The 16,908-nt window shown below is 48.5% G+C and overlaps 1 protein-coding gene across 1 annotated transcript; it reads right to left on the reverse strand.

Annotated features, from left to right (window-relative positions):
• Positions 1 to 348: 348 nt before the first annotated feature.
• Positions 349 to 16,048, reverse strand: LOC125344802 (low molecular weight phosphotyrosine protein phosphatase-like). The gene is made up of 2 exons (XM_048337131.1): positions 15,788 to 16,048; positions 349 to 594 (listed from the first exon to the last, which is right to left on the reverse strand). Exons 1-2 carry the CDS (start codon positions 16,046 to 16,048, stop codon positions 349 to 351), a joined length of 507 nt encoding a protein of 168 aa, XP_048193088.1.
• Between the last annotated feature and the right edge of the window lie 860 nt (positions 16,049 to 16,908).

Below are 16,908 nucleotides of genomic sequence, written 5' to 3' on the forward strand. Positions count from 1 at the left end.
ATAAGAGCCCAGGTCAGCAAGGTACAAGGTAAGCAGGTGTACTGGGCAGTGCTAGTCATGCAACATGCCAAGTAGACCACACTGTCCAGGTCTTCTTGAGCTCAGGTCATTATTACTTCACAGGGTTGTATTTTGTTCTTCCCTGTTTCCTTGTTCCACTGTTTGGTAATCAGGAGAAAATGAGAAGTCATTTAACTTCTTGGTTAAATAAAACTAATTTGTCACCTACAATTATGTTTAAGAGTAAGTCAGCTGAAGAAACAACAGGGGCTGGGGCTAAGGAAAGCTTCTACACTTAGGCACAGGACTAGTGGGTGAGTTGTTGGCTTGGCTGTGGGCAGTGCTAACCTAGTGGGCCTTCTCTAGGAAGGCCTTGCAACACCGGAGGGACTGCTGATAGACCAGCTCAAAGTCGGAGTTGTTTCCATAATAGGGATCTTCAATCATGAGTTGTTTTTGTGGATCATAGCTCCCAAGTAGTTCAATTTTAGCTTTGCAGTTTTTAACTTGATTACTTATTCTTTTCAAATATCTCATATTGCTTTCATCCATAGACAGCATGTATTCGAATGTAGCAAAGTCGTCTTTGGTGACCTGTCTTGCCTTATGGGCTGTGGTAATGTCATGAAATCTTCGGCAGCTCATAGCTCTTGGATCTGGGGCACGACCCACGTTCTAGTCGGAAACAACACCGCTGTCAATGGCCCAATTATCTGAAACATTTTGGTCAGCTACATGTTTTCTGAAAACTGCTTCTGTGATGGGTGACTGGCAAATGTTACGTAGACACACAAATAGTACGGATTTGGGACGCTGTACCGCTATCTGCCTGGGTGGTCGCTGGCGCCTGCACATTTATATTTATTTTTATTTTTTTTATTTTTTATTTTTTGCCAGTCCTGGGGCTTGGACTCAGGGCCTGAGCACTGTCCCTGGCTTCTTTTTGCTCAAGGCTAGCACTCTGCCACTTGAGCCACAGCGCCACTTCTTGCCATTTTCTGTATATGTGGTGCTGGGGAATCGAACCCAGGGCCTCATGTATATGAGGCAGGCACTCTTGCCACTAGGCCATATCCCCAGCCCTGCACATTTATTTTTAAACTTTTATTTATTTAAAATTTTTTTCTTTGCCGAATGTGGGTTGTGAACTCTGTGCCTGGGTTCTGTCCTCAAGGTCTTCAGCTGAAGACTAGTCTGAGCCACAGCACCACTTCTGTTTTCTAGTGGGTCATTGGAGATAACAGTCTTATTAACTTTCCTGCCTGAGCTGGCTTTGAACCTGGATCCTCTGGTCTCAGCCTCCTGAGTAGCTAGGATGACAGGAGTGAGCCACATTTTATTAGGCATGTAAAAGTATTTCACTTTCTTTTTTGTGAGTTCCAGTGGTATTGTGTTCCAGGGCCTTCCACAAGCTAGGCAAGTACCTCAGCTCTTAGCCCTGGTTGTTTTTTGCCGCCTTTGGTTTCCATGATTTCCAGCCTTTGTAGGCATTTTGAAGAGAAAATGCACTGAGTGCACAGAGTGTCAGAATAAAATGTGTAGAGCCTGGAAGCTTGGAATTCTGAATCGAGGTTCTGGGTCTATAGCTCAAGGTAGGACATAGTGGATGGCTCCCATTAAAACCTGGTCTGGTGAACTCATGCCTTGCCCAGGCCCCTGGCCTCTGTTCAAGTCTGCATAAAGTTTTCATTTATACTTTCATATCCATCCTGGGGCCTGGAGAAGGAGGTGAAGGCATGTGTGAGTAAGGGCAGCTTATCTTTTACTGCTTGGTAGGTTGGTGCTGATCAGAACAACTTTAGTGACCCTAGGCCTCTGCCCAAGCCTCTGAGTCTTTGCTATGCATTCAGTTCTGCTTTTGGTCATGTCCTGCTCTGTGATTGTGGGTTAGGGGATGAGGGGCTGTGTGGAAAATATTTTTATTACATAGGTCTTACACACATTTTGTTCAGCATACCAAGGCATTTAAATTTTTTTTTTTGGTGAATTTGAAATTTATTGTGTTTCAGGGCTTCCCACGACCTAGGCAAGCAACTCAACACTGAACCTCACCCCTTTAATATAACCCAGTCATTTCCTTAAGACTGGTTTTATTCAAGTTTTCTAGTAAGGAGCTTCTGTGTGACTTTGTTTTGTTCTTCCCCTGTCACCTGTATAGGATCCCGCTTCCCTGGGGAGTAGTTCCAGCATGGCCATCCTTTGGTTCCTGTTGATTTCTTCTGACTGTAATTACTTTGATGGTAAAATGTGTCTAGTAGCTGAAGAAAACATGGAGAACATATACTTGGAATTTTGAGTGTAGTATCTGGAAGTATGGCCCAATGTAGAAAAGTGGCTTGAATGACATCCCCTCCCCTGAAGAAGTGACACCCATTAAAAAACATTCTGAAGTTGGTGTCACTGTAGGTCAACGTTCTAAGACCCTCTAATCATTGAATCACAATCATATGAGGAGGCATCAGGGAGAAGGTGACAAGGACCTGGTATGCAAAGATGGCCACTGGGTTTAATTTAGTAGCTCAGCAATCAGTGTCACTGGGACTGAAGCACCCAGACCCTGGCTGTCCGTGCTGCAAGGTAGTACTGGGCGATGGAGGGATTTGAAAACTATGCTGAAGTAGTGCCATGGTGTCACCAGGCAAATGGCCTCTCAAACCCTGGGAGCTATCCCTTATGCTCATTTGTGCACAGTTTCAGACATGAATTCCACCTAAGTAGCCACACAGATACTTGGGGCCTCTATTGCTGCTATGAGGCAGGATGCAGAATGAGACTTGGCAAAACACACATTTTAGCCATAAAGCATGCCATGTGGACTGGCTGTTTACTCCTGGTACTTGAACTTGGCCTGAGAGCTGTCCCTGAGCTTCTTTTTGCTTAATGCCAGCACTCTACCACTTTAATGACAGCACCATTTCCGGGCTTTTCTGTTTATGTGGTACTGAGGAGCCGAACTCAAGGCTTCATGCGTGCTAGGCAAGCACTCTACCACTAAGCCACATTCTCAGCCCAAGTCCGGGGTTTTGAGATGACACTTTAGGCACATCTGAGGATCAGACGCTGTCGCCTTTGAAGCAACAGAAGCATGGGCCTCCCTTGATCAACACGAGGGTTGTCTGATGGTAGAGAGTGGGGTGTCCCAGGCATGCACTGAGCACTGTAGACTCAGGCTGGAAAGGCCACCATGATGCTTGGGCTGGATAAGACTGAACCCTGGAGATTAGTAGGTGTTATCAGGGGTGACAGAAAATCCACAAGTCTTTAACAGAAAGTCTTGATAAATTGAAATCTTTTAAAGGAAATCAGTATCAACCTCCTAAGAATCCAAATCTAAGCTGCAAAAATTAATTCCTAAGAGTGTCAATAAATCAAGAATAGAGCCAGGCACCAGTGGCTCACACCAGTAATCCTTGCTACTCAGGAGGCTGAGATCTGAGGATCATGGCTCAAAGCCAGCGCAGGCAGGAATGTCCTTGATTCCCTTATCTCCAATTAAATGCCAGAAAACCAGAAGTGGCACTGGCTCAAGGACAGCCCACGACGGACAACAGCAAAAGAACAGACCACTGAATAACCTGAGAGACACATGGTCCAAACATGTGAACATGGAAGGAGATGCAACTAACTGTTGAATCTCCATAAATTGTATGTCATTGATTGTTCAACAGTGGCCCACATTGACTGTTTGTTCTTTTTCTGATTCATATGTTCAAATCCCTTGTGTTGATGGTGATTCTTAGGGACATTTTTAGTGGTTCATTATTTCTAGGATTGGCTTTATTTTAGTAAGTGTTGGAATGTTACCATGCAGAATACAGTTGATGTTGCATTTTTCTAGACCAGCCGCTTTTATGAATTAGTATGCTGAAGAAAACAGTGGCTTTCTCCTCTCCCCTTTCCCTCTCTTTTCTCCTCCCCTTCTCATTTTTCTTTCTCCAGACGTTGTATTGCTGCAATAGACCAGGCCGGTCTCGAACTTGTAGTCTTCGGCCTCAGCTTCCCAACTGTTGGGGTTAACTGCATTTTCCACCCTACCCGGCTCAAAAACAGATATCTTATGCTGTGACCCATTCGTTCTACCTTTAGGTATTTCTCTAATAGTTGGACTCTGCCCTATGCTCAATGACTCCCTCAGTGCTTCAGTGAGAAGGCACCCAAGACAATATCAGTAGGAACCTGTGGAAATTGTCCGTACATAGTCAGAGTTGGGCTCTGTGGTGCTGTCCCAAGTGCTAGGGCGCCCTCTGCTGTTTACTTGGGAAATGACAGGTGTGACATGTATGTGTGTGGAACAGTGTTTTTTTCCTTAGTTGTGTGTGTGTGTGCGCGCATGTGCGCGCTGTTAATAGGGATTGAATTTAGGACTTGGGTGCTGTTCTTTAGCTTTTCTACTAAAGATTGTGCTGCACTGTTTGAGTTTCAGCCCATATTCTGGCTTCATTTTGTCGTGTGTGTGTGTGTGTGTGTGTGTGTGTATTTTGTCTCTGTGTTTTCCAGCATGAATTTCATCTTTAAAGATCTCTTTACTCTGTTTCTAGAGTATTATTTGGGCAAGCAGGGATGAGGTCAGAGTGAGGGAAGGAAGAAGGCAGGGAGGGAGAGGGAGAGTACAGGTTTTTAATTCGTTTTTGTAGTTTATGAGGGAGCATGAAGCTACAAATAAACTAATGTTGGATGGTAGCTTTTTGTGAAGATAGCACTTGTTGCCTATGAATTCTTGGCCATTGTTTTCCATGGCTGTTTGCCTGCATCCCACTTTAAATTTTTGAAGGAAATACTGGTTGATGAAGTCAGGAGAAGTTTGAATGTTTTAATTTAAATTCATCCTTCACCAAGTAGATTGCTGTAAAGGTCTAACAGACCCATGTCTCTGGAAAACAGAATAATATGTAAACATCAATAAAAACCCAGCCTGTTTATTCTTGTTTTGTTTTGCTCTCTGGTCTTGTCTGTCCTTCTCTCTGTTCTCCCTCCCCTGGCCCCCTTATCTGCCAAGTCTGATTGTGACAGTAATCTGGGATGAATGGAAATTACCATGTGATGCCCCTAGCCGCTGTCCCTAGCAGGTGTCCCCTTAAGCCTGCTTGTGCCAGTGGGTTGATAGTTCTAGGTGCAGGAGAGACCCTGAAGGCTTGTGGAGTGTCCTGCACCAGGCCCTGGGTTGGAGCAAAGGCCTTCTGCTAGGCAGGCAGGGCAGCAGGTGGGGCCTCAGGAAGCTAGAGGTGCAGGGTCAAGGCTTATGGGGTGTCAGAGCACAAGAGAGGCATGGCAAGAGCCAGGAAGCTAGAGGTGCTGGGCTGGAGCTTATGGCCATCACAGCTAGAGAGGGGAGGGGCAAGGGCAAGGAAGCTAGAGGTGCAGGGGCAGGACTTATGGGGCCTTACAGCACAAGAGGGGCAGAGAAAGCAGGAGGAAGTGAGAAGTAAGGGCCGTGGCCCTGGAAGTGGACTGGTTTATTTCGGTTCTGCCTGGGACTAGTAGTCCTGCCAGTAGCCCCCATCTTTGGGTTTGGGGCTATAAAGCTGTCAGGCTCACTGTGGTTTGGTGGTGGGTCTGGGCCTATGTACACCTGTCCTATCAGACACCATACCCTTGTTTGTGTGGGGAAACCTGGAGGAACACTGACCATTCACAGATGCGGCTTGTGTGTGGCGAAGGCCTGACCTAGGTGCACCAAGCTGACTTTGAGGCAACTCTGGAATACAAGTAGAGCTATGTGGCAGTGGGGCTCAGGGCATGGGTGTGGGGAGCTGTGAAAGTGTGTGGAGAAGCATGGCCTGCCTCTCCCGCTTGCTTGTTTGTGCCCTTCCTGATGTGGCTTTGGTGAGGCTATGCCTAAAACCAGGCCTCTGGAGCCGGCCTTGAGTCAGTCCCGAGCTTTTAGTTGGTGCTTTTAGTCTTGGCAGGCCCAGGCCATGGTTGTTGGGTGGGTGTGAGAGTGTGTGGAGAATCGTGGCCTGCCCCTCCTGTTTACTTGTTTGTGCCCTTCCTGAAGTGGCTTCGGTGAGGCTAGGCATCAAACCAGGCCTCCGGAGCCAGCTTGCAGTCAGTGTCTGCCTATCCTTTATCTGGTGGTTTCAGTCTTGGGAGGCCCAGGCTGTGGTTGTGTGGTGTTTGTGAAATTGTGTAGAGGAGCGCATCCTGCCTCTCCTGATTGCTCATTTGTGCCCTTCCTGAAGTGGCTTAGGTGAGGCTAGGCCTCAAACCAGGCCTCTGGAGCCGGCTTCGAGTCAGTGCAGAGATTTTAGCTGGTGCTTTTAGTCTTGGCAGGCCCAGGCCACGGTTGTGGGGTGGGTGTGAAAGTGTGAGGAGGAGTGCGGCCTCTCCTTCCTGTTTGCTTGTTTGTGCCCTTCCTGAAGTGGCTTTGGTTGAGGCTAGGCCTCAAAGCAGGCCTCTGGAGCTGGCTTCTTCAGTGCCCATCCTTTTAGCTGTGGTTTTCTGTCTTGGCAGGCCCAGGCAATGGTTGAGGCTGGCTGTGAAAGTGGGTAGAGGAGTTGTGCCTGAGGTGCAGGGGTGAGGCTTGTGGGTCATCACTGCAGGAGAGGGGAGGGGTGAGGGCAAGGAAATGAGAAGTGAAAGGACTGGGCTTATGGGGCAACATGGAAGGAGAAGGGAGAGGCAAGGGGAGGAAGTGAGAGGTCAAGGGGTGTGGCTTGGGTGCTGGATTGGTTTAGGTCCCTTCTGCCTGGAACAAACAGACATGCCAGGAGGCTAGGAAGAGCTCCTTTCTCTGCGGGTCCTCTAGTTGGGTCAGGCCTACAAAGCTGGTCAGGCTCACTGTGGTTTGCTGATGGGTTGGCCTTCGTACACCTGTCCTATCAGGCATCAGCCGCTTTTCTGTGTGGGGAAGCCTGGAGGACTGCGTGTGCAGATGCTGCTTGTGTGTGGAAAAGGCTGGACCCAGGTCCACCAAGGCAGCTCCAGAAGACAAGCAGAGCTAAGTAAGCCGAGCTTCCTGGCAGGTTGGGCCCACGGCATGGGTATGGGGTGCTTGTGAATGTGTGTGGAGAAGCATGGCCTGCCTCTCCTGTTTGCTCCTTTGTGCCCTTCCTCAAGTGGCTTTGGTAAGGCTACGCCTCAAACCAGGCCTCCAGAGCCGGATTCCAGTCAGTGCCGAGCATTTAGCTGGCTTTCAGTCTTGGCAGGCCCAGGCTATGGTTGTGGGGTGCTTGTAAAAGTGTGTGGAGGAGCGCGGCCTGCCTCCCTGTTGGCTTCGGTGAGGCTAGGCCTCAAACCAGTCTTCTGGATATTGCTCCCAGTCAGTGCAGAGCTTTTAGCCAGAGCTTTCAGTCCTGGCAGGCCCATGGCGTGGGTGTTGGTTTTTATTGCCTGCCTGCCTGCCTCTCTGTTTGTGTCCTTCCTGAAGTGGCTTTGGTGGGGCCAGTCCCCAAACCAGGCTTCTGGAGCTGGCTTTTAGCTGGCACTTTCAGTCTAGGCAGGCCCAGGGCATGGATACAGGTGAGGGACAGTGTGGAGAAATAGTTTGCTTCTCCTAAAGTGGTTTGGGTGAGGCCAGTCCCCAAATCAGGCCTCTGAAGCTGGCTCTAGTCATTGTCGAGCTTTTAGCTTGCACTTTGAGGCCCAGAACATGGGTGTGGGGTGTGATTGTGTGTGAAGTGTGGCCTTCCTCTCTTGTTTGTTCATTTGTGCCCTTCCTACAGTGGCTTCAGGGTGGCTAAGCTCTCAATTAAGGGGGTCATGTCTGGCTGGCGCCATCTTGGCCACACACATGTTGAATTGTAGGGTCTGGCATCTCTTCTTCATGTTAGAGGGAGGGAATTCTGACCCCCAGGTGATGGTTGTGCCTGAATTCCTGGAGACAAGGGTGAGCACTTCCCTTATAGGTTACTGAACCTGTCAGTCCAGTGCTTGGGAATAGGAGCTTCCTATTACCCTGTCCCCTGACTTTACCTTATTTAGGCCCAGACAGGCACTGGTGCTATTACACCATACCACACATCTCCGTGTTGAATCCTGTGTCCTGTCTCCTGGCTTATCTCTGGTCAATATGGTGTCCCAAATCTGCTCTTGGAGCTCAGTTGTTTTGTTAGTATAGTTTTTGTTTTTTCTTTCCTCTCTGGCCTGTTTCCTAACAGTGATAAATATATTTGTGGGCAGCAGGCCTTTGTAACTATTGGCTGCCCATAGACTGCTAGCATTCTTATAAAGACTCCAAGATTTGATCCTTCAAAATGTGGTTTCTCTGATAATTTACATTATAACATGCCTGAACCAGGCTTCTGGATCCAACTCCCAGTCACTGCAGAGACTTTAGATGGTGATTCCAGTCTAGGCAGGCTCAGGGCATGTTTGTGTGAGTATTTGTGAAAGTGTGTGGAGAAGGTCAGCCTGCCTCTCTTGTTTATTCTACATTTTACTTGGCATACCAAGGTATTTTGTCTAGTTTTTGGATCATGCTTTGCCAGCCAGGCAAGCACATTTATATTGAGTCGTGTCCCCTGGTGGTCTCAGTGGACCATCACTGCCCCCATGCCTGGCGTGAGATCTGTCCCATTAGGAGCTGGATGGAGGTAGCAGAAGACAGGAGCAGAAAGTGTGTTCTAAATGGCCTTTTCCTGTTTTTCCTTCCATCAGCCATGGCTCTGATCCCACTGAACAGAGGAGAGGCCTAAGTGCTGAGGATTGGAATGGTAGGTGTTGCATCTAGGTGTCCAGTCCAATGTAGGATGGGCTCAGTGGACCTCAACAAATCTTGGTTATTAGAACATCAACCCCAAGACCCCCAGGTCTTGCATAGGGCACAGAGGTTAGGGTGGAGGGGATGTGTGGAAAATGTTTTTTCCAGATGCCTGTAATCCTATGTACTCAGGAGGCCAAGCTTTCTTGATTGCAGTTCGAAACCAGCCCTGGTAGGAAAGTCCATGAGGTTCTTTACCACCAATAACAACAACAAACCTCTAGTAGAAGCAGAGCTGTGTCTCAGTGGTAGAGTGCTCATGCCTGAGTTCAAGCCCCTGCCCAGCACAAAAAGATTTTTTTGGGGTGGGAATGTGGCTTAGTGGTAGGGTGCTCCCCTAGCATTCATGAAACCCTCTGTTTGATTCCTTAGTACCACATACACAGAAAAAGCAGGAAGTGGTGTTGTGGCTCAAGTGGTAGAGTACTACCCTTGAGCAAACGAAGCTCAGGGACAGTGCCTAGACCCTGACTTCAAGCTCCAGGATTGACAAGAAAAAGATTTTCATTTTTATCATATAAGTCTTACACACATCTATCTATCTATTTATTTATTTATTTTTTGGACCAGTCCTGGGCCTTGGACTCAGGGCCTGAGCACTGTCCCTGGCTTCTTCTTGCTCAAGGCTAGCACTCTGCCACTTGAGCCACAGCGCCACTTCTGGCCATTTTCTGTATATGTGGTGCTGGGGAATCGAACCTAGGGCCTCATGTATACGAGGCAAGCACTCTTGCCACTAGGCCATATCCCCAGCCCCACACACATTTATTTTTAAACTTTTATTTATTTAAAATTTTTTTCTTTGCCGGATGTGGGGCCTGAAATTTGTGCCTGGGTTCTGTCCTTGAGGTCTTCAGTTGAAGACTCGTGCTCTACCACCTGAGCCACAGCGCCAATTCTGGTTTTCTAGTGTGGCATTGGAGATAACAGCCTTATGAACTTTCCTGCCTGAGCTGGCTTTGAACCTGGATCCTCTGGTCTCAGCCTCCTGAGTAGCTAGCATGACAGGAGTGAGCCACATTTTATTAGGCACACAAAAGTATTTAATTTTCTTTTTAGTGATTTCCAGTGGTATTGTGTTCCAGGGCCTTGCACAAGCTAGGCAAGTACCACAGCTCTTAGCCCTGGTTGTTTTTATGCCGCCTTTGGTTTTCATGATTTCTAGCGTTTGTAGGCATTTTGGAGAGAAAATGCACAGAGTTTCTGGGTAAAATGTGTAGAGCCTGGAAGCTTGGAATCATGAATAGAGGTTCTGGCTCTATAGCTCAAGGTAGAACAGTGTGGATGGACCCCATTAGAACCTTCTCTGGAGAACTCATGCCTTACCCAGGCCCCTGGCCTCTTCGTTTCATGTCCTTCCTGGGACCTGGGTCAGGGGTCAGGGTTGGATTGGGTTGCGGCGAGGGTGGCGGGGTTGTCTTAGGGGTCAGGGCACTGCTAGCACGTCGCTGATATACAGGCCTCCCGCACATGCCACCCATGGCGTCACCATCCCCTTCCATCACGCGCGAGCACTGGCTCCAGGTGGATTGGTGCCTTGCATGTGGGAGCCCTGAGTCCCATCCTCCCATCCCCATACAAGCATGCACACTGTAAGGCCAGAGAAGAGCTGCGGCTCAGCGGTGGGGTGGGGACAGTGAAGGCCTGGTCTGAACGCCAGGCCTGGTGTGAGGGCAAGGCCCCACGGGGTAAGGGCCCAGCCCGAACTGGTGGCCCTGAGGGCAATGGCTTTGGCTATGTCGAGGACAAGTGCATTTACACAGGTCAAGGGTCGACAGTCCTAGCCCCAAATGTGGAGATCCTCACCCCTGACCGTGTCTGGGCCCCGCCCCACAGTGCCCACACAGCCCCGCCCCTGGTGGCTTTGTGGCCCCTTCCCATGCCATCGCCACGGCCCCGCCCCTGGTGGTGTCACAGCCCTGCCCTATGCCTTCCACAAGGCCCCGGCCCTCTGCAGAGCCTGGGAAGAGGCCCCGCCCCATGTTGAGAGGACCAGAACCTCTGGCTCCACCCTGGGAGGGCGGGACTTCCGGGAAAGGAAGCCGAGGTGCCAGAAAGCCACAGCCAGGAGTGACTTGTGCAGGTGAGCTGCCACAGGCGTGATCCACAGGCCCGCAGGCAGGAGGAGAGCGGTGCCCCGGGCCTGAGGAAGGAGGACAGGAAGTGAGTAGGGACCTGAGGACGGAGGAGGCCTGAGCCCCTGGCCTGTGGAGAATGGAGGCCAGGCGGCCTAGCTGTTGGTGGAAGGAGAGCCAAGGTCTGAGGAGCCCAGGTCCGCGGAGAGCAGCCTGGGAGCACTGCGCCTGCTGACCTGGCAGCGACTCAGGGAGACCATCTGAGCACAGCCAAAGAAGAGGAGCCTCCTGTCAGGCCCAAACCAGGCTTCTGGCTCCAGCTCCCAGTCACTGCAGAGACTTTAGATGGTGCTTTCAGTCTAGGCAGGCACAGGGCATGGTTGTGGGGGTATTTGTGAAAGTGTGTGGAGAAGTTCAGCCTGCCTCTCTTGTTTATTCCACATTTTACTTGGCGTACCAAGGTATTTTGTCTAGTTTTTGTAGCATGCCTTGCCAGCCAGGCAAGCACCTTTATACTGAGTCGTGTCCCGTGGTGGTCTCAGTGGACCATCACTGCCTCCAGGCCTGGCCTGAGATGTCCCATTAGGAGCTGGATGGAGGTAGCAGAAGACAGGAGCGGAAAGTGTGGTCTAAATGGCCTTTTCCTGTTTTTCCTTCTATCAGCCATGGCTCTGATCCCACTGAACAGAGGAGAGGCCTAAGTGCTGAGGATTGGAATGGTAGGTGTTGGATGTAGGTGTCCAGTCCAATGTAGCAAGGCCCCGTGGGGTGAGCACCTGGCCCTAACACGCGGCCCTGAGGGCAATGGTTTTGGGGATGGTGAGGACAAGTGTATTTGCACAGGTCAAGGGTCGACAGTCCTAGCCCCAAATGTGGAGATCCTCACCCCTGACAGTGTCTGTGCCCCGCCCCACAGTGCCCACACAGCCCCGCCCCAATGCAGAGCTTGGGAGAGGCCCCGCCCCACGTGTAGGGGACCTGAACCTCTGCCTCTACCCTGCTAGAGCGGGACTTCCGGGAAAGGGACCTGAGGCTCAGGAACGCCGCAGCCTCGAGAGCCTAGTGCTGCATGCTGGACTCGCAGACCTGCGGGCTAGAGGAGAGCAGGGCCGGGCTTGAGGACGGAGGACAAGAGGAGAGCAGGGGCCTGCGTACAGAGGAGGCCAGAGCTCCAGGCCTGTGGACAATGGAGGCTGGTCAGCCGAGCTGTGGGTGGGAGGAGAGCCGAAGTCAGCAGAGCCAAGGCCCATGGACAGCGGCCTGGAGCACCTCCTGCCGACCTTGAGGCGACTCTGGGAGACTATCCAAGCGCAGCCAACTAAGCAGAGCATCCTGTCAGGTGCGGCCCGGGGCATGGGCATGGGGTGGGTGTGACAGTGTGTGTTGAGGAGCATGGCCCGCCTCCCTGCTTGCTTGCTTGTGCTCTTCTTGTGGTGGCTTCAGGGTGCCCAAGCCCTGCAGGAGGGAAGTCAGGTCTGACCGGCGCCATCTTGGTCACACACGTGTAATTATAGGGTCTGGCATCTTGTCTTCATAGTAGAGGGAGGGAATTCTGACCTCCAGGTGATGGTTGTGCCTTAATTCCTGGAGACAGGGGTGAGCACTTCCCTTATAGGTGACTGAACCTGTCAGTCCAGGGCTTGGGAATAGGAGCTTCCTATTACCCTGTCCCCTGACTTTACCTTATTTAGGCCCAGACAAGCACAGGTGCCATTACACCATACCACACATCTCCGTGTTTGCATCCTGTGTTGTCTCCTGGCTTATCTCTGGTCAATATGGTGTCCCAAATCAGCGCTTGGAGCTCAGTTGGTTTGTTAGTATAGTTTTTGTTTTTTCTTTCTTCTCTGGCCTGTTTCCTAACAGTGTTTAATATATTTGGGGGCAGCAGGCCTTTGTAACAATTGGCTGCCTATAGACTGCTAGCATTTTAATAGACTGCAAGATTGGATCCTTCAAAATGTGGTTTCTCTGATCATTTATATTATAACAGGCCCAAACCAGGCTTCTAGATCCAGCTCCCAGTCACTGCAGAGACTTTAGATGGTGTTTTAAGTCTGGGCAGGCTCAGGACATGGTTGTGGGGGTATTTGTGAAAGTGTGTGGAGAAGTTCAGTCTGCCTGTCTTGTTTATTCCACATTGTACTTGGCATACCAAGGTATTTTGTCTAGTTTTTGGAGCATGCCTCACCAGCCAGGCAACCACCTTTATACTGACTCGTGTCCCATCACTGCCCCCAGGCCTGGCCTGAGACTTGTCCCATTAGGAAGTGGAGGGAGGTAGCAGAAGGCAGGAGCAGAAAGTGTGGTCTAAATGGCCTTTTCCTGTTTTTCCTTCCATCAGCCATGCTCTGATCCCACTGAACAGAGGAGAGGCCTAAGTGTTGAGCATTGCAATGGTAGGTGTTGGATCTAGGTGTCCAGTCCAATGTAGGATGGGCTCAGTGGACCCCAACAAATCTTGGTTAGGAGAATATACACCTCAATCTAGGTCTTGCATAGGACACAGAGGTTAGGGTGGAGGGGATGTGTGGAAAATGTTTTTTCCAGATGCCTGTAATCCTATGTACTCAGGAGGCCAAGATCTGTTGATTGCAGTAGGAAAGTCCACGAGGCTCCTTATCACCAATCAACAACAACAAAAAATCTCTAGTAGAAGCAGAGCTGTGTCTCAAGTGGTAGAGTGCTCATGCCTGAGTTCAAGCCCCAGGACCAGCTCAAAAAGATTTTTGGGGGTGGGAATGTGGCTTAGTGGTAGGGTGCTCACCTAGCATTCATGAAACCCTACGTTTGATTCCTCAGTACCACATACACAGAAAAAGCAGGAAGTGGTGTTGTGGCTCAAGTGGTAGAGTACTACCCTTGAGCAAAAGAAGCTCAGGGACAGTGCCTAGACCCTTATTTCAAGCTGTAGGATTTTCAAAAAAAAGATTTTCATTTTTATCATATAGGTCTTACACACGTTTATTTATTTTTTATCTTATATAACTCCATAGTGGTTTATTTTGTAAATAGTATTTTCTGAAATATCCTTATAATTTGAGGTGAGCTAATTGATGGTATACCAGTATTACCTGTTTGTCTGGAATTTCTAAATGCTGCTGAAAGAATAGTTACTAACACATTATTATAGCACACAAACCTAATGGCACCCTGTAAATTTTTTTTAAGAAAATGACTCTTTCATTATTATTTTAGAAAGGCTACCATATCCATATACTAATATATCTTCAACTTTAAGGTAAATAGTTTAAAAAATATAAAAATGTAAGTACGCTGAAGAGTAACTGCTATTAAACAGTTCTGAACAGGCAGAAAATGTATACTTTCCTTTTATAGAAAATGTTAAATCTCTAATAGCAGCATTTTATATAAAAGCTGTCTTTGAAAACCCAGATTTTTGTATACACAAAACATTTTTTTTTCTTTTCCCTGTACAATATAACAATGTTTACACTGGAGAAAAGGTTTCTTCACAATATTTTTCCCATCACAGGTGGCAGTCAGCTCGAGTGTTATCAGTGGGCCCTGAGCTCAAGCTTCTCAGCACAGCCTTCAGTCCAACATCATGGCATTGATGACATTCAGATCTTTCATGTATGGATAGGCCACCAAGATCTGGTCGATTTTCCGCCTCTGCTTGGAGTCAGGGAAGATCTTTAGCAGGGCCTCCCTCAGCTCTCTGGTTTCAGCAGAAGATCTCTGTGCTTGCATGGGCAGGTTGTGCTGCACAGTGGGAAGGTTTGGTAGGAGGGGGAAGTGAGACTGCTGAGAGAGCCAGGGGCTAGAAGAGGCTCCCTGAATCTGGGGCAGAGGTTGGTGACTGCACCCTGCAATTTTTAAAACTTCATGACTGGTCAAATTTGGTTGGACACTTGAGTTGATGTGTATGAAAAACATTCTCTCTACTGACGGAAGGTAACCTGCATACAAGTGCACTTTCAATATAGAATTCAATTCTTTTTTTGGCCAGTCCTGGGCCTTGGACTCAGGGCCTGAGTACTGTTCCTGGCTTCCTTTTGCTCAAGGCTAGCACTCTGCCACTTGAGCCACAGCGCCACTTCTGGCCGTTTTCTGTATATGTGGTACTGGGGAATCGAACCCAGAGCCTCATGTATACAAGGCAAGCTCTCTTGCCACTAGGCCATATCCCCAGCCCCTAGAATTCTATTCTTAAAGGTAAAGTGGCTTAAATTGGAGCAAATAATCTGACTCCCATGAAATAAACTAAATACAAAGCAACAAGTAGTAAGAATATTAAAGATTTATTCCACCCGTCTTCCTCTTATTTTGTGTTTTTATTTTGTATTTTGAGGCATGTTATAACCCAGGCTGGCCTTCTGCTTCAGCCTCCCTAGTGCTGGATTTACAGGCACCACCATTCCTTGCTTCTATCTGAAACATACAAGTGTGCTCCATGAGTAAACTGAGTTAAAACGTTTCTGAGAGCGGAGGAGCTGCTATCAGTAGAGCTATTGTGACTCTATAAGAGCCCAGGTCAGCAAGGTACAAGGTAAGCAGTAGCACTGGGCAGTGCTAGGCATTCAACATGCCAGGTAGACCATACTGTCCAGGTCTTCCTGAGCTCAGGTCATTATTACTTCACAGGGTTGTATTTTGTTCTTCCCTATTTCCTTGTTCCACTGTTTGGTAATCAGGGGAAAATGAGAAGTCATTTAACTTCTTGGTTAAATAAAACTAATTTGTCACCAGACTTATGTTTAAGAGTAAGTCAGCTGAAGAAACAACCGTGGCTGGGGCTAAGGAAAGCTTCTACACTTAGGCACAGGACTAGTGGGTGAGTTGTTGGCTTGGCTGTGGGCATTGCTAACCTAGTGGGCCTTCTCTAGGAAGGCCTTGCAACACCGGAGGCACTGCTGATAGACCAGCTCGAAGTCGGAGTCGTTTCCATAATAGGGATCTTCAATCATGAGTTGTTTTTGTGGATCATAGCTCCCAAGTAGTTCAATTTTAGCTTTGCAGTTTTTAACTTGATTACTTCGTCTTTGGTGACCTGTCTTGCCTTATGGGCTGTGCTAATGTCATGATTTGTTAGGCAGCTCATAGCTCTTGGATCTTGGGCACGACCCACGTTCCAGTCGGAAACAGCACTGCTGCCAATGGCCCAATTATCTGTAACATTTTGGTCTGCTACAAGTTTTCTGAAAACTGCTTCTACGATGGGTGACTGGCAAATGTTACATAGACACACGAATATTACAGATTTTGGACTCTGTTCTGCTATTTTCCTGTGTGGTCGCTGGCTCCTACACATGTATTTTTAAACTTTAATTTATTTAAAATTTTTTTTCTTTGCCGAATGTGGGGTATGAATTCTGTGCCTGGGTTCTGTCCTTGAGGTCTTCGGTTGAAGTCTAGTGCTCTACCACCTGAGCCACAGCACCACTTCTGGTTTTCTAGTGGGTCGTTGGAGATACAGTTTTATGAACTTTCCTGCCTGAGCTGGCTTTGAACCTGGATCCTCTGGTCTCAGCCTCCTGAGTAGCTAGCATGACAGGAGTGAGCCACATTTTATTAGGCCTACAAAACTCTTTCACTTTCTTTTTAGTGATTTCCAGTGGTATTGTGTTCCAGGGCCTTCCACAAGCTAGGCAAGTACCTCAGCTCTTAGCCCTGGTTGTTTTTATGCTGCCTTTGTAGGCATTTCGGAGAGAAAATGCACAGGGTGTCAGAATAAAATGTGTAGAGCCTGGAAGCTTGGAATCCTGAATAGAGGTGCTGGCTCTATAGCCCTAGGTAGAACAGTGTGGATGGACCCCATTAGAACCTGCTCTGGAAAAATCATGCCTTGCCCAGGCCCCTGGCCTATGTTCAAGTCTGCATAAAGTTTTCATTTATACTTTCATATCCATCCTGGGGCCTGGAGAAGGAGGTGAAGGCATTTGTGAGGAAGGGCAGCTTATCTTTAATCCTTCATATGTTGGTGCTGATCAGAACAATTTCAGTGACCCTAGGCCCCTGCCCAAGCCTCTGACTCTTTGCTATGTATTCATTTCTGCTTTTGGTCATGTCCTGCTCTGTGATTGTGAGTTAGGGGCTGAGGGGCTGTGTGGAAAATATGTTATTTTTATTACATAGGTTTTACACACATTTTGTTTAGCATAGCAAAGCATA

Source organism: Perognathus longimembris, unplaced genomic scaffold, assembly GCF_023159225.1.
Source record: "Perognathus longimembris pacificus isolate PPM17 unplaced genomic scaffold, ASM2315922v1 HiC_scaffold_4371, whole genome shotgun sequence".
Lineage (NCBI taxonomy): Eukaryota > Metazoa > Chordata > Mammalia > Rodentia > Heteromyidae > Perognathus > Perognathus longimembris.